Consider the following 19,418-nt stretch of genomic DNA (forward strand, 5'->3'; position numbering starts at 1 on the left):
AGCGCGGGGCCGGGCCGCAGGCGGCGGGGAGGCGGCGGGGAAGCCCGGGGAAGCTCGGGGAAGCGGGGCCGGGCGCTCCGGGGACGCACACGGAAGCCGCCGCCGCCGCCGCCCCGGTGCCGCGCTCGGCCTCAATGTCACCGCCGCCCGGGCCCGCGGCCGCCATGCAGCCGGAGGGAGCGGCCCGACCCGAGCGCAGGCCCCACGGCCCCCCGAGCGCGGCCCTGCCCGGAGACCCCCGCCCGGCCGCCCCGCCTCACCTGCCGCCCCGCTCCGCGCCCCGAGTGCCCCGAGCGCCCCGAGTGCCCCGAGCGCCCCGAGTGCCCCGAGTGTCCGCGGCCGGAAGAGAGCGAGCCCCCGCCGCGGAGCACCACGGGATCGCCGAGGCCCCGCCCACGTCCGCCCCGCGCCGCGGAGGCCAAGGGCGCACGCGCCGCCGCCCACGTCGCAAAACACCGGCCGCGCCGCTTTGCGGCAACCGGGCGCCGGGCGGCCAGCGCGAGTGGACGGGGCCGAGCGGCGGCGCGGGGCGGGCGAGGCGAGGCCGCGGCGGGGCTGTGGGCGGCCGGGCCCGGCGGAGGCTGTGCCCGCCGTCGCTCCTCGGCGGAGGCGCCGCGTGGCCCCAGGCCTCGGCCTGCGGGGCCGGCCCGGGCTCAGCATGCCCGGCGTGAAGCTGACCACCCAGGCCTACTGCAAGATGCTGCTGCACGGCGCCAAGTACCCGCACTGCGCCGTCAACGGGCTGCTGGTGGCCGAGAAGCAGAAGCCGCGCAAGGAGCACCTGCCGCTGGGCGGCGCGGGCGCCCACCACACCCTCTTCGTGGACTGCATCCCCCTGTTCCACGGCACGCTGGCCCTCGCCCCCATGCTCGAGGTGGCCCTCACCCTGGTAAGGCTCGGCCGGGCCCCGGGCCTGCTGCAGGCTTCCCGGGCACGGCGCTGAGCGCGGGGGCAAAGGTCCTGCCAGCAGGGAGCTGGCGCCCGTGCGCTCCCGGCCGTCCGGGGACCCAGGAGCTTGTGCAAGACACCCCGGGGCGGGCTCCGTGGCGGGCCTGCGCCTGCCCAGCACGGTCCTTGAGGCAGGCGGGGCGGCCGGGAGGTGCAGCAGGAGGTGGCAAGGGGGCAGAGGGCCTGGCAGACACGGCCGGGGGTCCCCGGAAAGCCGGGAGAGTGGAGGCTCAGCTCCGCCTCCGTGCACCTGCGGAGAGGCAGGTCGCACGTCCCCCTGTGTCCGGCTCCTGGCGCCGTTCCTTGAGAAACAGGTTTGGGAAGCGGGGAGGGGGGCATGGGTATCAGAAATCCTGGTGTTGAGAGATGGGTCTGAAGTCGAAAGGCGTGTGGGCCGGAGCCGTGGGTTGAGAAACAACGGCTCCCGGCTGACTCAGAGCCGGGAGAGCAGGAGCTGCGGGGACAGGGAGGACAGCAGGGTGACCAGTGCTGCCTTAACCATGCTAGGAGAGTCAAAGCCGTGAACAGGCTAGGCTTCAGCCCATGGCGCCAGCATCTCATGTGGGCACCCCATTTGTGTCCCGCCTGCCCCACTTCCCATCCAGCTCCCTGCTTGTGGCCTGGGAAAGCAGTCGAGGACGGCCCAAGGCCTCGGGACCCTGCACCAGCGTGGAGACTGGGAAGAGGCTGCTGGCTTCAGGTCAGCTCAGCTGATACGGGGATAACCAGCAGATGGGGGAGCTCTCCCTGTCTGCGTCTCTTCTCTGTAAATCTCCCTTTCCAACAAAAATAAGTTAAAAAAAAAAATACCCCCTTCGGTCCTGTGGCTCTGAGAGCTGCTCCAAAATGATCCGGCATCTTAGGAGTGTCAGAGATCACTAACGTGTCGTTTTATTTCTTTTCTTTTTAATTATTTTCCTTGGAAAGCCAGATTTACAGAGAGAGGGGAGACAGAAACATCTGGTTCACTCCCCAAGTGGCTGCAGCGGCTGGAGCTGAGCTGATCCAGAACCAGGAGCCGGGAGCTACACAAGCAGTGCCTGTATCGGGTCCTGGGGCGTGAAGGGCAGGAAAGCCAGCCGAGCCGTTGCACGAGGCCGTGTCTTGCTTAGAGTCGTCCCGGTCTCGTGAGTACCTGGGTCGCTGTGGATGAATGCTCCCCTGGCACGGAGCGGCTTCCCAAGGCACTCACCCGGGGAGCCAGTGCCCAGAGGCCGCCCTGGCGCCAGGCACGCAGCACAGCACTGCCACCAGCACCCGCCCCAGGCAGGCCCCCAGCGGGACTCCCTGCAGCCTGGTCCTAACCTTGTTTCCTTGCTTGTTTTTTTTCCTTGTTTGTTTTTGTAGATTTGTTTAACTTGAAAGTCACAATTTCAGAGAGAGGAGAGACAGGGAGGTCGTTCAGCCCGACCCACTCCCCAAATGGCCTTGGCGGCCAGAGCTGTGCTGGTCCACAGCAGGAGCGGCCTGTGAGTGTGGGTGCAGGGCCAAGGCCTGCCCCCCACCCCCGCTCATTAGCCGGGAGCTGGGTTGGGAGTGGAGTCAATGCCCGTGTGGGATGCGGGCACCCGCTGGCAGAGGCTCAGCACTGCAGCCGTGAGCTCTGAAGTCACACGTGGCCTTGCCGAGCTGTGCCTGCTCCCTTGGCTCCTGGCTTCAGCCCTGCCTCGCTGAGGCCATGTGGATGGAAGAGCTCTGTGTCTCTCCATAACTCCGTCTTACAAATAGACCTGTCTTAAAAAGGAAATTACCAGTTGCTGGGTCAGCAGCTGTTAACAAGGGAGAAGATATTCCAGTCTGGTGCAGGAGAAGTGATTTTGACTAAAATTCGCAGCCTGAGTCCATCTTGTCACGTTACCACTAAGCCTCTTAGGTGTGTGATATTTCTGTGTCCACCTGGTGGTGAGAGCCTGAAGCCAGCCCAGCTTCTCAGCAGGCAGCTGGAGGAAAGGCAGTTCCAGCCACGCGTCTACACCCGGGCCCTGTTCCCGCGGCCCTCGGGGACACTGCCTGATCCGCAGTCTGCCAGAGCGCCACACGGGAGCCGGCGGGGGGAGTGGGGGCTTCATTATAATTTTCCATTTTTAAAATATCCATGCATCTCTGGAGGGTTTTTTTTTTAACTACTTATGCCTATTATCTTATTTATCCTGATAACCCTATGACGTAAGTAGCAAAGGAATTATTTCTAATAGCAAAGCCCCATGAAACATCAACAGGGAAATTAGCATAGCACTGCTGCTTCCCTAAGCCCCATCTGTCCTGGTCTCCCCTCGGGGTGCTGCCTGTCCCTGGTGTGCCCCGGGTTCTCTGCCGCCGCCCTGTGCAGCAGCTGTCCTCCGTCCTCCTTCAAGCCCTGCTCCCTCATGCCCTTTGCTCCTTGGCAGAGCACCCATGTGCCCGTCCGGGCGAGGCTGCAGCTTTCCTGGGTTCTCCCTCTAAGCTCTTGTGTGACTGCGGCTCCAGGGTGGGCCACATTCATGCCATGAAACCTTGCGTCCGGCCCTGCCAGAACGACTGAATTCAACACTGCAGACTCCGCAGATCCACAGCAGGCTGCATTCTAAGCGGGTCCTTGTAGATGGCCTGACTTGAGGGCTGTCATGCCCCGTAGACGGGGCACAGGCAGGGGAGCTTGGGGAGTGGGATAGGTTTGGGAGTAGGGCTGCTCTTGCGAGGCCCCTTCCTGCCTGCCTCATGGTCGCTGGGCTCCCTCACAGTCCCTGAGACGGTACAGCACTGGCAAGCTGGCCGAGAGAAGGTGCTTGTGTGGTGACTCGGAGGGCCTCGGCACCTGTAACAGCTGTGCCCCATGCCTGCGGTCAGAGGAGCCAGAACGAGTGTTGGGGAGAAGTGACGGGCTCCCGCTGACTGGTCGTGTCCTCCCTGGGGAGACTGTGTCAGCAGTGCAGAACCGCGGCATTCAGGGTGTTACACCAAACTGACAGCAGGGTTCATAGTTCTGTTTTCAACTTGATCTTCGTATTGATTTTTCACAGGGTGCATGCTAGAAGTTGGGGTATCATAGCAAGACAGAGAGGGATCTTCATCTGCTGGTTGACTCCCCAAAGGGCCGTGACGGCCGGAGCTGGGCCAGGAGTGTCTCTAATGTGGGCTCAGGGTCTCAAGCACTAGGGCCAGCCGCTCCTGCTTTTCCAGGCACGTTAGCATGGAGTTGGATCAGAAGTGAAGCAGCTAGGACTCACACTGACAGCAGACCTGTTACATCGTAGCACTGGCCCGGTGAGAATTTGTTCACCCCTGCTCTGTGGTGTCTATCCCTCCCTGTCTGCAGCCAACATGGTGGTATCTGTCCTTGCACACTGGTCATGGTGGTGGTTTTGGGGGTCATTTGAAAGTTTCCAGAGCTTTTACAGACTGGCTTGCTCCACAAGCTGCTTCTGCAAGGAATTCCAGAAGTTCCAGGTCATGACATTGTTTTTCTGTTGGAGCTTGGAGTGTTTCATACAAGCACTTGCTCGCTCCGCCAGCCCAGGTCTGCGTTAGGTTTGTCATGAGCAAGTCCTCTCTGTGCTCCGAGGGCAGCCTCGGGCGATGCTGTGTGCCGCCAGGGTGAGCCCAAGCCGGCAGTGTCAGGCTGCTGTGTTGGGGCTCATCAGAACATTGTCACGGCATAGTGACTTCTGTCCATACAGCACCCAGAGCATGCCCACTCGGCCGGGCCTGCATCTCCCTCTTCAGGCCTGACCTCTCACAGGGGACTTCGCAAGGGCAGGCATTGCTGCACAGTGGGCCGCCTGTGTCACGGACCAGAGCCCAGCTACTCTGCTTCCCGTCTGGCTCAAGTCACCCACATGGGCAGCCTAAAAGGACTGGCTGGTTTCGCCCTGACCCAGAGCCAGCCGATGGGGACGACTGGGGAATGAACCAGCAGATGAGACATCTCTCACTCACTTGTTCTCACCTGGCCTTCCAGATAGTTGGAAATGAAACATTTTGAAGGGGGCTATTTGCAGATGAATTTTAAGTTATGATTATCTTGAACTCTCCACATCTGCACAGGGGAGTCACGAGGCCCTTTGAAGATCTTAGACGGGTAGCAGTAGCAGAGTGCGGGTGGACGGGATGGTCAGAGTGGCTGCCAGCCAAGGAGTGTTGCTGGGGTCCGTGCGGTGGGTGTGGAGGACATGAAGGTGTGAAGAGGACTGTCCTGTCGCAGGCAGGGCTGCGAGGACTGTCCCGCTGCATGGCACGGACGGCGGATGTCTCTGCATCCACCTGAAGGCAGTTCCACCTCGCTCTGCTTGGACGCCGGGCAACCCCGCTGGGATTTCCGTAGTCTATTTAGGCATTGTCTGCCACTGCGGAGCTGGTCTTTACTATCCGTGTGAGCCTGGAAGGTGATGCTCCCTCTTACTATTCATGCTGTCCGCTGCCCCACTGACCATACGCTAATCAAGGGTGTCGAGTCCCCAGGTAGAGTGGGAATCTGTTCTTTCCCTCTTTCCTTGATCTTTAGGTCCCTCCTCCTGTGATGCACTTCCTCCCTTAACTGATTCAGGACGAAGCTGTAGAATGAGGATTGTAGTAGGAATGTGTTACTGATTGATGTGTGCCATCTATTGAGAACGGCTGACGTCCTGCCTCGAGGGGAAACAACTGGCAGAACTATCCTTAGGAATGCCCGCTTGACCAGATGTGAAAAGTCAGTGCCAGCCTTTGTGAAGGCTTCTGTATAAATAAAGCAGACAGCTTTCTTGAATGGTCTGTTATGATTCTGGAATTGTAGTAGTTCGCTTCTTTTCTCTCTACTCCTACTCCATGCTGGTCTCCGGCGGAATGTGGGCAGTTTCTGACAGATTTCCCCAGCACTTCCAGAAGTGCTGACCCGTTTAAGACTTCTGACCTGGAAAGTTTAAGATGAGCCTTGTCACATGGATAGTGAGAAGCTAAAGACAGCCTGCGGGCCTAGCGCAGTGGCTCAATGGCTAAAATCCTTGCCTTGCACCCACCAGCATCCCATATGGGCGCCACTTCATGTTCCAGCTGCTCTAATTCCCATCCAGCTCCCTGCTTGTGGCCTGGGAAAGCAGTCAAGGACGGCCCAATGCATTGGGACCCTGCACCCGCGTGGGAGACCCGTAAGAGGTTCCTGGTTCCTGGCTTTGGATCGGCACAGCACCGGCCGTTGCAGCTCACTTGGGGAGTGAATCATCGGACGGAAGATCTTCCTCTCTGTCTCTCCTCCTCTCTGTATGTCTGACTTTGTAATATAATAAATAAATCTTTAAAAAAATATTTATTTTTTTATTGGAAAGGCATATCTCAGAGAGAAGGAGAGACAGAGAGAAAGATCTTTCATCTGCTGGCTCACTCTCCAAGTAGCTGCAATGGCCAGAGCTGAGCTGATATGAAGCCAGGAGCCAGGAGCTTCTTCTGGGTCTCCCACGTGGGTGCAGGGTCCCAAGGCCTTGGGCCATCCTCAACTACTTTCCCAGGCCACAGGCAGGGAGCTGGATGGGAAGTGGAGCTGCCGGGATTAGAACCGGCGCCCATATGGGATCCTGGCACGTTTAAGGCAAGGACTTTAGGCGCTAGGCCATGCCACCAGACCCAAGGGTTGTATTTGTAAAAACACATTTTTAAGCAGTTGATTCACAGAAGGAAAAAAAAAAGAGGGGGAAAAAAAACCTGAGGCATCAATTTTCCCCTCTTCTGCAGATTGAAAATAGCGTGTTACAGCATATTAAGATTTCATTATGACCGAACAGAACGGGCTTTTACTGTGTTTAATAATGGTGCTAGCCCTGCAGGAAGCTCTCACAAGCAGAGTGGTTTTGTCAAACAGCACAGAAAACGCAGAAGGTGACCCCAGGCTCCCGTGGGGGTGCGGAGTGCCTGGTGTGCCTGACCCCAAGCCTACCTGTGGCCAGTGGAGCCTCCCGCGGAGCTGGGGACGGCAGTGGTTCCTGTGTCCAGCCCCCCGCCACGGCCCTGCCGGCACCCACGGTCCCCTGTGCTGGGGCAGGCCCTGTCCAGGAGAGCCCTCTGCCCTGTCCCGGGGCAGGCGGTGGGCTTTTGCGCCGGAGCCCTGCCTCCCTCTCCTCGCCTTTCTTCTGGGACGGACAGGATGGTCTCCTGCTCGCCCAGCGCCTCAGGGAGCGGCATCCGGTGCTCAAGGGGGATTCAACCACCCTGTCTCCATCTCTTCTCATTTCAGATTGATTCGTGGTGCAAAGACAATAGCTATGTGATCGCGGGTTACTATCAAGCTAATGAGCGAGTCAAGGATGCCAGGTGAAGTAATTGGTCAAGCCCTGGGGTGGGGCTCAAGACCCACCTCTGTTGGGGGTGCTTTGTGAGATGCGCAGTCTGTGGGCACACACCACTCCCCACGTTCTGTGCTTGTTCATAGCGACCAGAGGAACTCTGGTGTGGCCGCTTCCACACCACATACTCTAAACATTCGTGTGACTTTGGGACTGTGTTTTGTGTGTTCTTTGTTTTGCTTGGAGGGGATTCGCACAGGGAGTGTGGCTGCAGGGGCCTCCAGCGCTGTCCCGTACGGCACTGCCTGCCTCCTCTCCCGAGCGAGGCGTGACGGGGGACGAGCGTCAGGAATGAGTGCCACTACCCTGGGAGAACCAGAATGGGCTTGGGGCTGCTGGAGCTGGCACGGTGGGCGGATATGGTGTCTGCTGCCTTTACACTGGCCCCGGTTCCTCATCCAGACAGTTCCCCAACGTGGTTCTCACTCGTGAGCAAAGCGGAGGCCCCGGATGTCCATCTCTGTGGCTTTCCCAGCTGCCTTACCGCCTCACACCTCCCGGGGCCTCGCATGCTTGGGGTCATTTACACTGTGTGCTGGTGACTCGGGAGGCCACCCCCAAGCAGGGGACGCCGTGGGACCATCTGCACCCTGGCCATTGTTCCAGGAAGAGGCTGAGCAACAGCTGGAGGGGCCGCACCATGAGGTGTGGCAGGGAGGACTCGCACCCAGCACCATGGCCCAGGAGCCTCAGGGGTCTGAGAGCGGGCACGGGTAGACCAGATCAGAGACCCTGGTTGGTAGACACAGATGTGAATGTGGCAGGAGGGGCTGTGCCAGCATGAAAAGGGGGAAGGGCATTTGTGCGTGTGCCCCGAGGGCTGGCACCACACAGAGCTGTGGCAGGCGGTCCCCACGCTGCTGCTGCAGGAGGGAGAGGACACGGCCAGGAGTGCCGACTCCTTGACCCACTCCTGAGTCCACGCACGGCCTCCTGCCTCTGACCTCAGCCCTGCTCACCTGCAGCTGCCTCACACATCACTCCTGTGATTCATGCTGCCTGCTGGGGTGTCCCTCCTACTGCCCACGTCCCAGTGCCTTTACCCTTTGCCCTCAGGAGCCCTGCATCCGCCCACGTCATCCCCATGCAGGTCTGGAGAGGGGGCTGAGTTAGCTGGTGAGGGGTGAGAAGTGTGCCCAGCCGAGGCTGGAGTCCACCTGCTGCAGGCACTGCGTCATGTCCAGGAAGGACACAGGCCAGCGCTGGCCTCGGGTCTCGGGTCATTTAACGGGGCTCACAGATGAGGAAGTTCTGCCACAGAGGGACTTCCCAGAGGTTCCCGACTTGGAGATGGAGAGGAACTGGGCTTTCTGTTTAACATCTGGAAACCAGCTCCTCTTCTCCTGGTCTAACTGAAATGTGCTCTCCTTGTTCTGGAAATAGCACTGGATTAACCCTGTCATGTGTGCAGGGTTTGTGGCCAGGTAGGCTTGGCTTCAGGTCCTAAGTGACTTGCACCTGGGAGAGCAGCAGCCCCAGTGAGGAGGCATTTGGGGGTGTGAGGGTCTTAGTAGAGCCCTGGACAGCCCACAGAGCAGGAGCCAGAGCCCGATGGGGGGTGGACGGGTGGGCAGGATGGTGGGAGCTGAGTTAATGCTGTTCTCTCCTTCAACTCTGAGAATGTGATGTAGGCTTGAAGGCAGAGCCGGGACCAGTGACGGAGGGTGTCGCAGGGCCACAGGAGGGGAGCCTGCCTTTCCTGAGAGCTCAGTGGTGGGGTGGGGCCTCTGTTATGGCCAGGGTCTGCTGCATGGGCGTGTGGAGGTGCCAGCAGCTGTGAGGGTCCTGGGACCTGCAGCCGAGTCCTTTGCCAGCATGAGGCTGCAGAAGGTGGTCCAGGAGACTGAACCCAGGCTCCGGTGACCCTCAGCAGGGTGGGCACCCTGGCAATACAGACAGCCGTCGACTCTGTCAGTCCTTCCTGGCTCTCTGGTGCATGGTGGTCTTGGCTGTTCCTGACAGCATTGAGTGGCGTTACAGAGACGTGACAGGACTGACTGGTTCTTCTCTGGCAGTCCAAACCAGGTTGCGGAGAAGGTGGCCTCCAGGATTGCAGAGAGCTTCAGCGACACAGCTCTCATCATGGTAAGTTGCCTGTTGGTGCTCGCCAGCAGGAGATCCCTGTCACCGTGGTGCCATGCTCCCCACGGTGGACTGTGGCTCACGGGCCGTGACCGCAGCCTGAGAGTGTCCAGCAGGGTTGGGCATTAAAGGCCACTGCTCCCCAGCAGCCGAGCACTGGGAACTGGTTAGAAGCGCGGGTTCTCAGGCCTTGCCCAGAACTGACGGAAGCCCAGCAGTCTGCTTTCTAACACTTCCCGGATGGCCCGGGCCATGCCCCAGAGTGAGAAGCCAGCACAGCCCCTGGGGCACCCGGGCGGGCTGCGTCCCTAGCCTGGTGCCTCAGCACCCACATTGGCCCTGCACAGACAGGCTGAGCCCTCCTGGCGGGCTGCCTTGTCAGATCACCCAGAAAGGGCTGGTGTTGGGACTCCCGGGAGAGCTGGACAGGAGCCACGCGTGGCCTTTCTCGGCACTCCCTTCTGCGTCTCCCCTTGCCCAGGTGGACAACACCAAGTTTACGATGGACTGTGTAGCACCCACCATCCACGTGTACGAGCACCACGAGAGCCGATGGCGCTGCAGAGACCCCCACCAGTGAGTGCTCCCACCCAGGACTGGGATGTTCTTGAGAGGCACCACAACGTGCGTGTTCCCAAGTGCGAGGGGACCAGGGGACCGAGGCCCAAGGGCACTAGTTTGTTTTGCTCCCCCAGAAAGCCTCGGCTGTCTGCCCTTGGCTTCTCCACGCTTCCCTGGAAGGGCAGCACTCCCTTGATTTCCAAGTCGGTTTTTGTGGCTGGAGGGTTCCTGCCCTCGAGCCCGCCCCGCTCTGGTCCCGCAGCGCTGGACGCGGCTGACCGCCCCGTGTCTGACCTGCAGTGACTACTGTGAAGACTGGCCCGAGGCTCAGAGGATCTCGGCGTCGCTGCTGGACAGCCGCTCCTACGAGACGCTCGTGGACTTCGACAACCACCTGGACGACATCCGGAACGACTGGACGAACCCGGAGATCAACAAAGCCGTGCTGCACCTGTGCTAGGCGGGCCGGGGCCGGGGCTGCGGGCGCTCCCCCGGGTGCTCTGCCGGGCACAGCAGGAACATTGCCGGGACCGCCGGGCGCAGCAGGAAGCCTGTTTCTACACGTAGACAGGCTGTGGTTGCTGGGAGGAGAGCTGTGCTGCTTAGAAGTAGCATGTGCCTCGAGAGAACCTAGAGGATTGCCTGACGTCCAGTCTGACCGTCCCCAGTCAGATGTTGCTAGAATCCTCCACGTGAAAGCTCTTTCTGCTTGCCCAACACTCTTCCTATTAAACAATTTTAACTAACCTTTTATAATCTGGAGAGAATACTTTTTAATGCTTATAAACTACCTTTTAAAAAAAAAAGCCACATCTTATACTCCAACGTGTGTGTGTTGTGTGAGTTTTATTCCTGGTGGAGTTAATGTCATGCAGACGTCAGGGGAGGGAGGGGCGGACACACAGGCGCTGGGCCGAGCCCTGCTCTGCGGGGCTGGTGGTGCAGGTTGCAGCAGCCTGATAAGCTGGGGCTGTGTATGGCACCTCTGCCCCCAGTGTGACCCCCATAGGCGCCAAGGCCTCTGCTGTTGCCTTGGAAACCCTTACTGTTAAGACAAAAACCATCATTACCGGTGCTAGGAGCTTGAGTGGGCTCCCAGTGCGATGCCTCAGGGTCCACCGGGAAGCTGGCCTGCCTACAGAATCCAGAAAGGATGCGGAGGTCCTAGCACTAGCCCGACCTGCGGTCTCCAGGGGTTCCAGTGTGCACACACGCCCCGGTGCAGAGCGGCGTCTGGTCTGTGTGCTTCAAGCATTTGCTCGAGTGTTCTCCCCCCAGCCTTAGAAAGCTGACAGGGAAACTCGACCACACCATTGCACTTCTTCCTTTTTACGGGATTTATTTTGTACACGGTTCAGCGAACTGCCTTCTCCTGCAGTACTTGCAAGGGGATGCGTAGCAATTGGTGTGACCTATTGCAAGACTTCAGGCTAGAGCGTTTTAAAAAGCAGGGATTTGTCCAGATGTCACAAGAAAAGTATTGGGTCCGCCAGAACCTCTTCCATTCTTCAAGCACTTCTTAACTCTAAGCTGGTGTGTTTCATCTGGGGACAGAGGGGCATGTGGGGTGTCCCAGCCCTGCACCTGCCAAGGACGTTGTCTCTTCCGGAAGGGGCTCGAGGCTGGGCAGAGCCACCTGGAAGCGCCGCCCTGTGCCTCTTCCCCTGCTGCTGCTTGCAGCCCAGCGCTGTCTCCTGGCTGGCTTGCAGCGGCGTGTCCCTGCTCGGAGGGGCAGAGCTCTCTGCGAGAAGCCGAGGCCCCAGGTGTCCAGCTGCAAGACCCTGAGAACAAGCTTGCTTTTGCTTTTCCCCTTCAAGGACCGTGCCGTAGCCTCAAGCCTATCCCTGCACTGCCCGTCCACAGAAGCACCTAGAACAGCCTCATGGAAATTTGGACGTAGAGAAACCTGTCCATCAGAATGGCCTCACGGGCAGCTCTTGCATCTGGAGTCAGTGTGGTGGCCGTGGCCGTGAGAGCCAGCTAGAGGGCATCCCAGCGGAGAGTCTGTCCTCTGAAAGGTGAGTGGCACAAGTTTTAGAATGTCATTTCCGTTCCTGATCATGGTTGCCTTTAGAAGCTAAGGATGCAAAACATGGAAAGTTGAGCAGTGACTGCATAAACAGCAAAAAAGCAGGGTGCTTACCCAGGGAAAGCTGACATAGGCATTTCTAATGCAATCAGATTGCTTCAAAATAGAGAGCAACTTAGAAGTCTGGGCAAGGTAGACTTCCTCCATTTTTTTAATTAAGATTTAATTATTTTTATTGGAAAGGCAGATATACAGAGAGGAAGATCTTCCATCCAATGATTCACTCCCCAAGTGACCACAGTGGCTGGAGCTGAGCCGATCCAAAGCCAGGAGCTTCTTCCAGGTCTCCCACACGGGTGTAGGGTCCCAAGGCTTTAGATCATCCTTGACTGCTTTCCCAGGCCACAGACAGGGAGCTGGATGGGAAGTGGAGCTGCCGGGATTAGAACCGGTGACCGTATGGGATCCTGGCATGTTCGAGGCGAGAACTTTAGCCGCTATGCTATCATGCCAGGCCTTTCCTCAACTTTTTAAGAGCTTTTTTCCTCCTGATGTGCTGGGGAGGCCTGTTGTTGCTGCATGTCTGTCTGTCAACTTCCCACGCCAACCTGTGTTACTGCCCTCCAAAGACAATGTGCTTCCAGAAGGACCCCTTTGTACAGCATATCTGCATCACCATGGCAGCCACCAGCTGGCACGCAGGACTCCAGGAACATCGCTGCCCATGCCCTCTGGCTCCCTCAGAAGCTTCTGTGAAGGGAGCTCAGCTCAGAAGTACACTGTGGGACCCGGCGTGGTTGCATAGCGCCTAATGTCCTCGCCTTGAACGCGCCAGGATCCCATATGGGCACCAGTTCTAATCCCAGTGGCCCTGCTTCCCATCCAGCTCCCTGCTTGTGGCCTGGGAAGGCAGTCGAGGACGGCCCAAGGCCTTGGGACCCTGAACCAGCATGGGAGACCTGGAAGAGGATTTGGGCTCCTGGCTTCGGATCGGCTCAGCTCCAACCGTTTGGACACTTAGGGAATGAATCATCAGACAGAAAATGTTTCTCTATGTCTCTCCGCCTCTCTGTATATATTTGATTTCATAATAAAAATGAATGTTTAAAAAAATTCTTTCTCTGCTTTCAAATAAAATCTTCTTTTAAAAAATAGCTTCAGCTTCCTCTTCTTCCCCAAATGCAATTGTAATCACTCAGATCATTGTATTTTAATCTTTTAAAGATTTCTTTTATTTTTTTATTGGAAAGTCGGATACACAAAGAGGAAGAGAGACAGAGAGGAAGATCTTGCTTAGATGCTTCACTCGCCAAGCGGCCACAATGGCCAGAGCTGAGCCTATCCAAAGCCAGGAGCCCGGAGCCTCTTCCGGGTCTCCCACACAGGTGCAGGGTCCCAACACTTTCGGCTTTGGTCATCCTCCCAGGCCACAGGCAGGGAGGTGGATAGGAAACAGGAATGCTGGGATTAGAACCAGCATCCATATGGGACCCCAGCACATGCAAGGTGAGGACTTTAGCCGCTAGGCCACTGCACCAGGCCCATTATTTTTTAATAAGCACTTACCTAGGAGCCAAGGTTGAGGCATAGCACTAAGCACGGCTTGCAGTGCCAGCATCCCGTATGGGCATCGGTTCATGTCCTGGCGCTTTGCCTCCGACCCAGCTCCCTGCTAACATGCCTGGAAAGAGCAACAGAAGGTGACCCGAATGCTCAGGCCCCTGCAGCCACGGGGGACACCTGGCTTCTGATTTTGGCCTGGTCCAGCCCCCAGCTCTTATGGCCATCAAGGAAGTGGGCAAACCAGCCGATGGCCATCTAATTCTTTCAAATAAATAGATCTTTAAAAGTAATAAAATTAAAATACAGGCTTGTGTTGTGTAGTGGGGCCAGACAGCCAGTGGGCTCCTGGGCATGGAGGAGCGAGGGGTTCCCTAGGGAGGGCTGTCCGTCCTCACAAAGCATCCTGCTCTTGCTCTGGCACTGCCTCCTTCGCCCACTGCTGAGCTGGCTCGGGGCACACAGCCCTGGCAGACAGCGTGTGAGCCTGAGGGGGCCGGAGCACTCCATCCCAGACCCTTGTCTGGCCTTGGGCCCCAGCCTGGCCGGCCACTCAGTAGTTCTGTGACTGACACCTACTGGCCAGGGCATCCTGACCAAAGGGAAGAACGTGTGTGCCAGGACTCGGGCTTCGTTGGAGAAGGTTGTTAATCCTAAGTACTCATTCTGTTGGCCAGACTAACCCCAGAGGTGCTTAGTCCTAGTCAGCGCTAAATAAATATTAAGTGAAAATCATTTACCCCAAGAAATAATAACAGCTTATACCTGTACTTCCCATCCATCCTGAGGCATTCGAGGTATTTGTACTTTGCAGGTGGGGGAAGCAAGGCCCAGCCTGTGGAAGTGGCCGCAGTAGAGGATGGTTTCCTGGGAACGGTGTGTAGCTGAGGACCTTCAGGGAGTCCTCCTCCTCTTCTTCTTCCTCCTCTTCCTCCTCCTGCAGACCCAGTGCCCAGGCTCATCACCACCCACAGCGGTGTCTGCGTCTGGCATCACCTTGCTAATGCCAGCTCGGCACCACAGTCGCCCCGGGTCTCCATTCCCTTGCCCCCTTTCACAAAGATGGAAGGCAGCCAGATGGGTCCTAGCATGGCAGGCTTGGTCCCTGCATTGGTTTAAGAGGTGAAAGGCATAATTACACCAGGAAATCTGTGCAGACCTCGGGACTTGGAGCCAGAGGACTAGTGTGCGCTGAGGTTCGGCCTGAACGCCTGTGGCGTCAGGGTCAGGCTGGCATGCTGAATAATCCTGATGCTTGACTGAAACCTGAGTTTTAGGAAGAATGTCAGAGCTACAGAAGCAAAGCGATTTGTCCAATAGAATGTGTCCGACCAGGACTAAAGGACTGGACCATTAGGCTGCATCCTGTGGATCTGCTGGTTCCATTTATCAAAACTTGAACTTGGGACTGGCATTGGGGCACAGCAGGCTAAGCTGCCAACTGCAATGCCAGTGTCATACATGGGCACCAGGATGTGTCCCAGCTGCTCTACTTCCCATCCGACTTCCTGCTAACGCTCCCAGGGAAGCAGAAGATGACCCAAGTTCTTGGGCCCTGTATGCCTATGGAGATCCCGACAGAGTCCTGGGCTCCTGGCTCCCACCTGACCCACCCCAGCTGTGGCAGCCATTTGGGGAGTGACCCAGTGTGTGGAGCACCGAGCCTGTGCTTCTGTGTTCTGCTTACCACCACCGAGCAACACCAAGACAGATTTTGAACAGTCGCATAGCCCTGGACTCAGGAAGGTTGGGAAGGACAGTGTCCCCAAGTGTCCTCCACGAAGACTTCGCTATTTTACGTTGATATATTTAGTTCCATATCTGTCACTCATGGCCCACTTGCAGGAGGCAGCTCTGCAGCACAAACCCTTGCCACGGCTGACTGTCTGCAGCCCCGGCTCCATCCCTGCGTATAAGGCATGCGCCCAGGAAGTCAGCATTGATCTGTGTTTCCTTGAAAATAGCTTTGTTCAAGAGCTAATGGCTTGGTGAGGTTGTCGGCTTTTTAACTTTATTCTCATTTAATTTGAAAGGCAGAGAAAGACAGAGAGACAGATGCACCATTCCTGGTCTACTTCCCAACGCCCACAACAGCTGGGGCTGGACCAGGCTGAAGCTGGGAACCTGAACTCCTGTTCAGCCTCCCTGGGGAGTGACCGTGGAACTCAGGATAAAGCATGCCATTACTGGCCAGCTCCACGGCGCAGTGGGTGCAGACAGGACCCCCCACACTCAGACCGATTGGTGGAGGCTCCAGGTGGTTTTCTATGTCAGAAACACCTGCCAAGATCCACCCTCACCCTTCAAGCCACTGGGTCCTCCCCTGCCCTTACCGTGCAAGCCAAGCCCTACAGTGGGCTACAGGAGAAGCCAGGTCCTGGGGTCCCCTGGCACCTCTTTCCCATCTGTGTCCCCAGCTCTGCAGGGCATGTGCTTGGCAGGCAGGGCCTGGATTGGCAGCCCTCAGCTTGATGCCTTGTGCCTGACCCCTCTCAGCTGGTCAGCCTTCTAGAGAGGGGATGCTGACTGCAGCCCCTTCGGGCCTGGCCTGTGATAGCCCACCTGTGCCAGAACCCTTCAGAGCCTGAGCAGGGGGCGGGAGGGGCAGTGGGCACTTGCTGGAGGGGTCAGTGCCTGTGTGGCCACAGAACTCCAGCAAAGGGGCTCACCTACTGTCCCCTCCCAGTACCTGCTGTTCTAGGTTCCCCTCCTGGTATGCTCAGCTCCGCCTTGCACACCTAGCCTTTGTAACAGCTCTGGCATTTTGAAGTCTCACTGTGACAAATGATTTGGATACCTGGTATGGTGGGGATGGGCAGAGGCCCAGCCCAGCTACCGTCCACTTGGGTTCCATCTGAGAACTGCATCCCCGGGCAGGCAGAGCCCACCCCGAAGGAACAGGAGAAGCCACTGTGGTGGCAAGAACACACTCTCATGGGGGTCCCATCAGGACAGCATAGTCATCTGAACACTTAACTGCTCGCGAGCTGAGGCCCCAGGACCTCCCGTGAGCGTGGGCACATGTCCCACCCACAACACGCTGCATGCCCTGACCCTGACCACTTCCCCTGCCTCCCAGGAGCCACATGCCGCCCCACATTTGGCCAGCCTAAACTCCAGAACATTCTTTGCCCCTGAGGAGGTTGTTGCTGAGCCTGCTGGTGCTGCTTGTCCTACCCGTGGAAGTCTCGTGCGATCAGAATGTGCCTGCATGAGGCCATCTGCTGCCATGCACAGGAGCTCCCAGGGGGTGTCGGGGCCCTCACAGGACTGGGCAGGCTCCTCGAAGGCTCGTGACCCAGCCTCTCTGCCAAGACAGTCCTAGCCCTGCCCCGCCCACCTTGCATCCAGACACCCATGTGTCCTGTGGTCTGGGCCACCTGCCTGGCATTTCCTGTGGATGTCACGAGGGTGCTGCTCCCACATGGGAGTCCCCGTGCCTGCCTGTCCCCCACAAGCCCCTCAGAGCTTTAGCAAGCCAGAGATTCCAGAGTGGGCTCAGCCGCCAGACTCCTAGGCCATCAGTGCAACGCGCAGCCAGGAGGTCTGCCCTGGCTCAGCTCCCAGCTAGAGGACTGGAGGGCGGAAATCACTGTGCCAACTGACCAGCTGAAAGATGTCCAGAGAGGACGGCCAGCACACACACCTACTGGCTGTGACTTAGTGTCCTGCCTGGTTAGGACCAGTGTAGGCACTTGGAGGGAGGATACCGCTGGCCAGCACCCAGGGGTCCTCCGCCTCTGCTTCCTTGCTGGCCTCTTGCTCTGGAATTGCCACAGGCCGAGACTCACTGGCTCCAGATGTGGAATTTCGTCCCAGGGCTCCGCTTCTCTCGTCCCGTCTTATTCCTTGTTTCCTGTGCTCTTCCCCTACCTGCTCTCGTCCACTCCTGGGCACCTAGCGGGGCAGTAGCAGCGCCTGTTCTGAGGACAGCACTGCTCCTAAGAGCCGAGGAGTGGGTGCAGCAATGTCCACCAGCAGATATGAGCGAGGAAAGACATGATCTGCTCACACACAGTTACTCGGCACTGTCTCATGCTGCACCGTGGCAAATGTGGAAACTGTGATGCCAAGTGAAGGAAGACAGACGCAGAGGCCACGTCCCATGTGAGCCCACGGCTGTGGCACGTCCACACACAAATGTCTACAGGTCACATACTGTGTGAATCCATGTCTGTGACATGACCACACACAGCCCACACACTGAGCCCATGTCTGTGACATGACCAAACCCACGTGTCTACAGGCCATGTGATCATGTCTGTGATGTGTCCACACACTGATCACATACTGTGTGCATATATGTCTGTGACATGTCATCACTCGCATGTCTTCAGGCCACGTACGGTGTGAACCGTGCTGTGACGTGTCCAGAGCAGGAAGTGGATTTGTAGTTACTGGAGCCTGGGCAGTGAGGAGAGCTGAGGGTGTCAGAGAACAGGGTGACTAGGACGCTCTGGAATCAGTGGTAATGGTCGTTTCTTTTAAAACATTCGCACAAATCACTGAGGAGTGCCAGCCCCAGGTCCAACCACCCTGGTGGCTCTAGCACAGGCGTCAGCTGGGCTGACTCCCCCGAGCTGGATCCCAGGCAGCTGGTTGCCAAAAATGACCCTGTAAGGGGCATGCAAACCATTTCTGGAATCCCCCACCACGGGCCCCCTCATTTCGCCTGCTCCTAGCCACCTCTGCCCAGATGTCCAGAAGGTCCTTCTCCCCCAGCCAGGGTTTCATTCCACCACGTGGCCCTCCTCTGTGGAGGCTCCAGTCAGCCCATCCCACTCACCCAGGGGCCAGACCCAGGGGATGGGAAATGAGGGATTAAAACTCCCGAAAGCCACAGGGGCAGCAGTCCTGGGCTTAAGCATCATTTCCCTTCTCTGCAGGGGCCGGACCTTTAGTCCAAATGGGCAGAGTGCGGAGAGCCTGCCGGGAGGGACTGGAGAGCAGCCTCTGGCCACATGGCCACCCTGGAAGAACAGGTTCCTGTCCCCAGCCTTGGTGAGGTCCCGAAGACTCAAGACAGCTGCTGACCTGCTGTCCACACAGGTAGGAAGAGGCGGGGGAACCGGGCAGGGGCTCCAGCGCTGGGTTCAGAGGGAGAAGCGGCCAGGTGCCCAGCCCTGCCCTGGTCCTGGGCGTTTGGGGCGGTGCCCCCTCCACTGCCCTGTAGTGTCTTGACACTTCCTGTGCCTTTAAGAAGTTTCAACTGTCCCCTCTCCCCCAGCACAAGTCACACTGACTCTTGCCAAATGTCCTTCAAGCACAGAGGTTACAGAAGCGTGCACTTGACCGCACTGTGAGGCTGGGCACGAGCCGTGAGATGAGGTGGTGCAGGGGAACAGCCCACAGAACAGGAAGCCCATCCCTCCAACCCCCATGCCAACCCCACTGCTGCTGGCTGGCAGGGCCGGAGGGAAGACCGTGCCCTTGGGCTGCCCAGCTCCTCTGCTCGCAGACCAGGAGAGGCTCTCTGAGCACAGCAGCTGCTTCTTCGGGGCTGCAGGGCAAACTGTGCCCCTCTCCCCACCTTGGCCCAGGCAACCCAGCTCAGGGTCCCTGCTCGCTACAGACTCCCACAGTTAAGGCTCTTGGTCAGGAACCCATGCGCATCATCCACAGCCAGAGGGGGGTGCCACCTGCCCCAGGGGGATTAGCCCAGCACTGAGTGCCTGCAGGGGCTTGGCACCTGCACACTTGGAAAACAACGTGGAAGGAAAGGAGAGCCCCGAGCCTCGGCGTCCTCCATGGCCAAGCGGGAAGTGACCAGCACCTGCCGCTCACGCCTGTTGGGTGCAGTGGGTTCCCCACTTCGGGCACAGTTGGCCACTCAGTGAGCACTGTGGGACCCTTGCTGACCACAGGCCGCTGTTCCCAGACAGGGCTCCTTGGGAAGTGAGCACATCCCTGGGCTTCCCGTCAGACAGGGAACTGAGATCCTGGGGCGC

General features: G+C 58.3%; 1 protein-coding gene across 1 annotated transcript; it reads left to right on the top strand.

Moving 5' to 3' along the window:
- The first annotated feature begins 510 nt into the window (after positions 1 to 510).
- EMC8 (ER membrane protein complex subunit 8) lies at positions 511 to 10,374 on the top strand. Its single transcript, XM_004584068.2, has 5 exons — positions 511 to 889; positions 7,130 to 7,206; positions 9,254 to 9,323; positions 9,802 to 9,896; positions 10,182 to 10,374. Exons 1-5 carry the CDS (start codon positions 659 to 661, stop codon positions 10,339 to 10,341), a joined length of 633 nt encoding a protein of 210 aa, XP_004584125.1. The 5' UTR covers positions 511 to 658; the 3' UTR covers positions 10,342 to 10,374.
- Positions 10,375 to 19,418: the final 9,044 nt, after the last annotated feature.

The sequence above is a fragment of the Ochotona princeps genome, chromosome 16 (genome assembly GCF_030435755.1).
Source record: "Ochotona princeps isolate mOchPri1 chromosome 16, mOchPri1.hap1, whole genome shotgun sequence".
NCBI classification, from domain to species: domain Eukaryota; kingdom Metazoa; phylum Chordata; class Mammalia; order Lagomorpha; family Ochotonidae; genus Ochotona; species Ochotona princeps.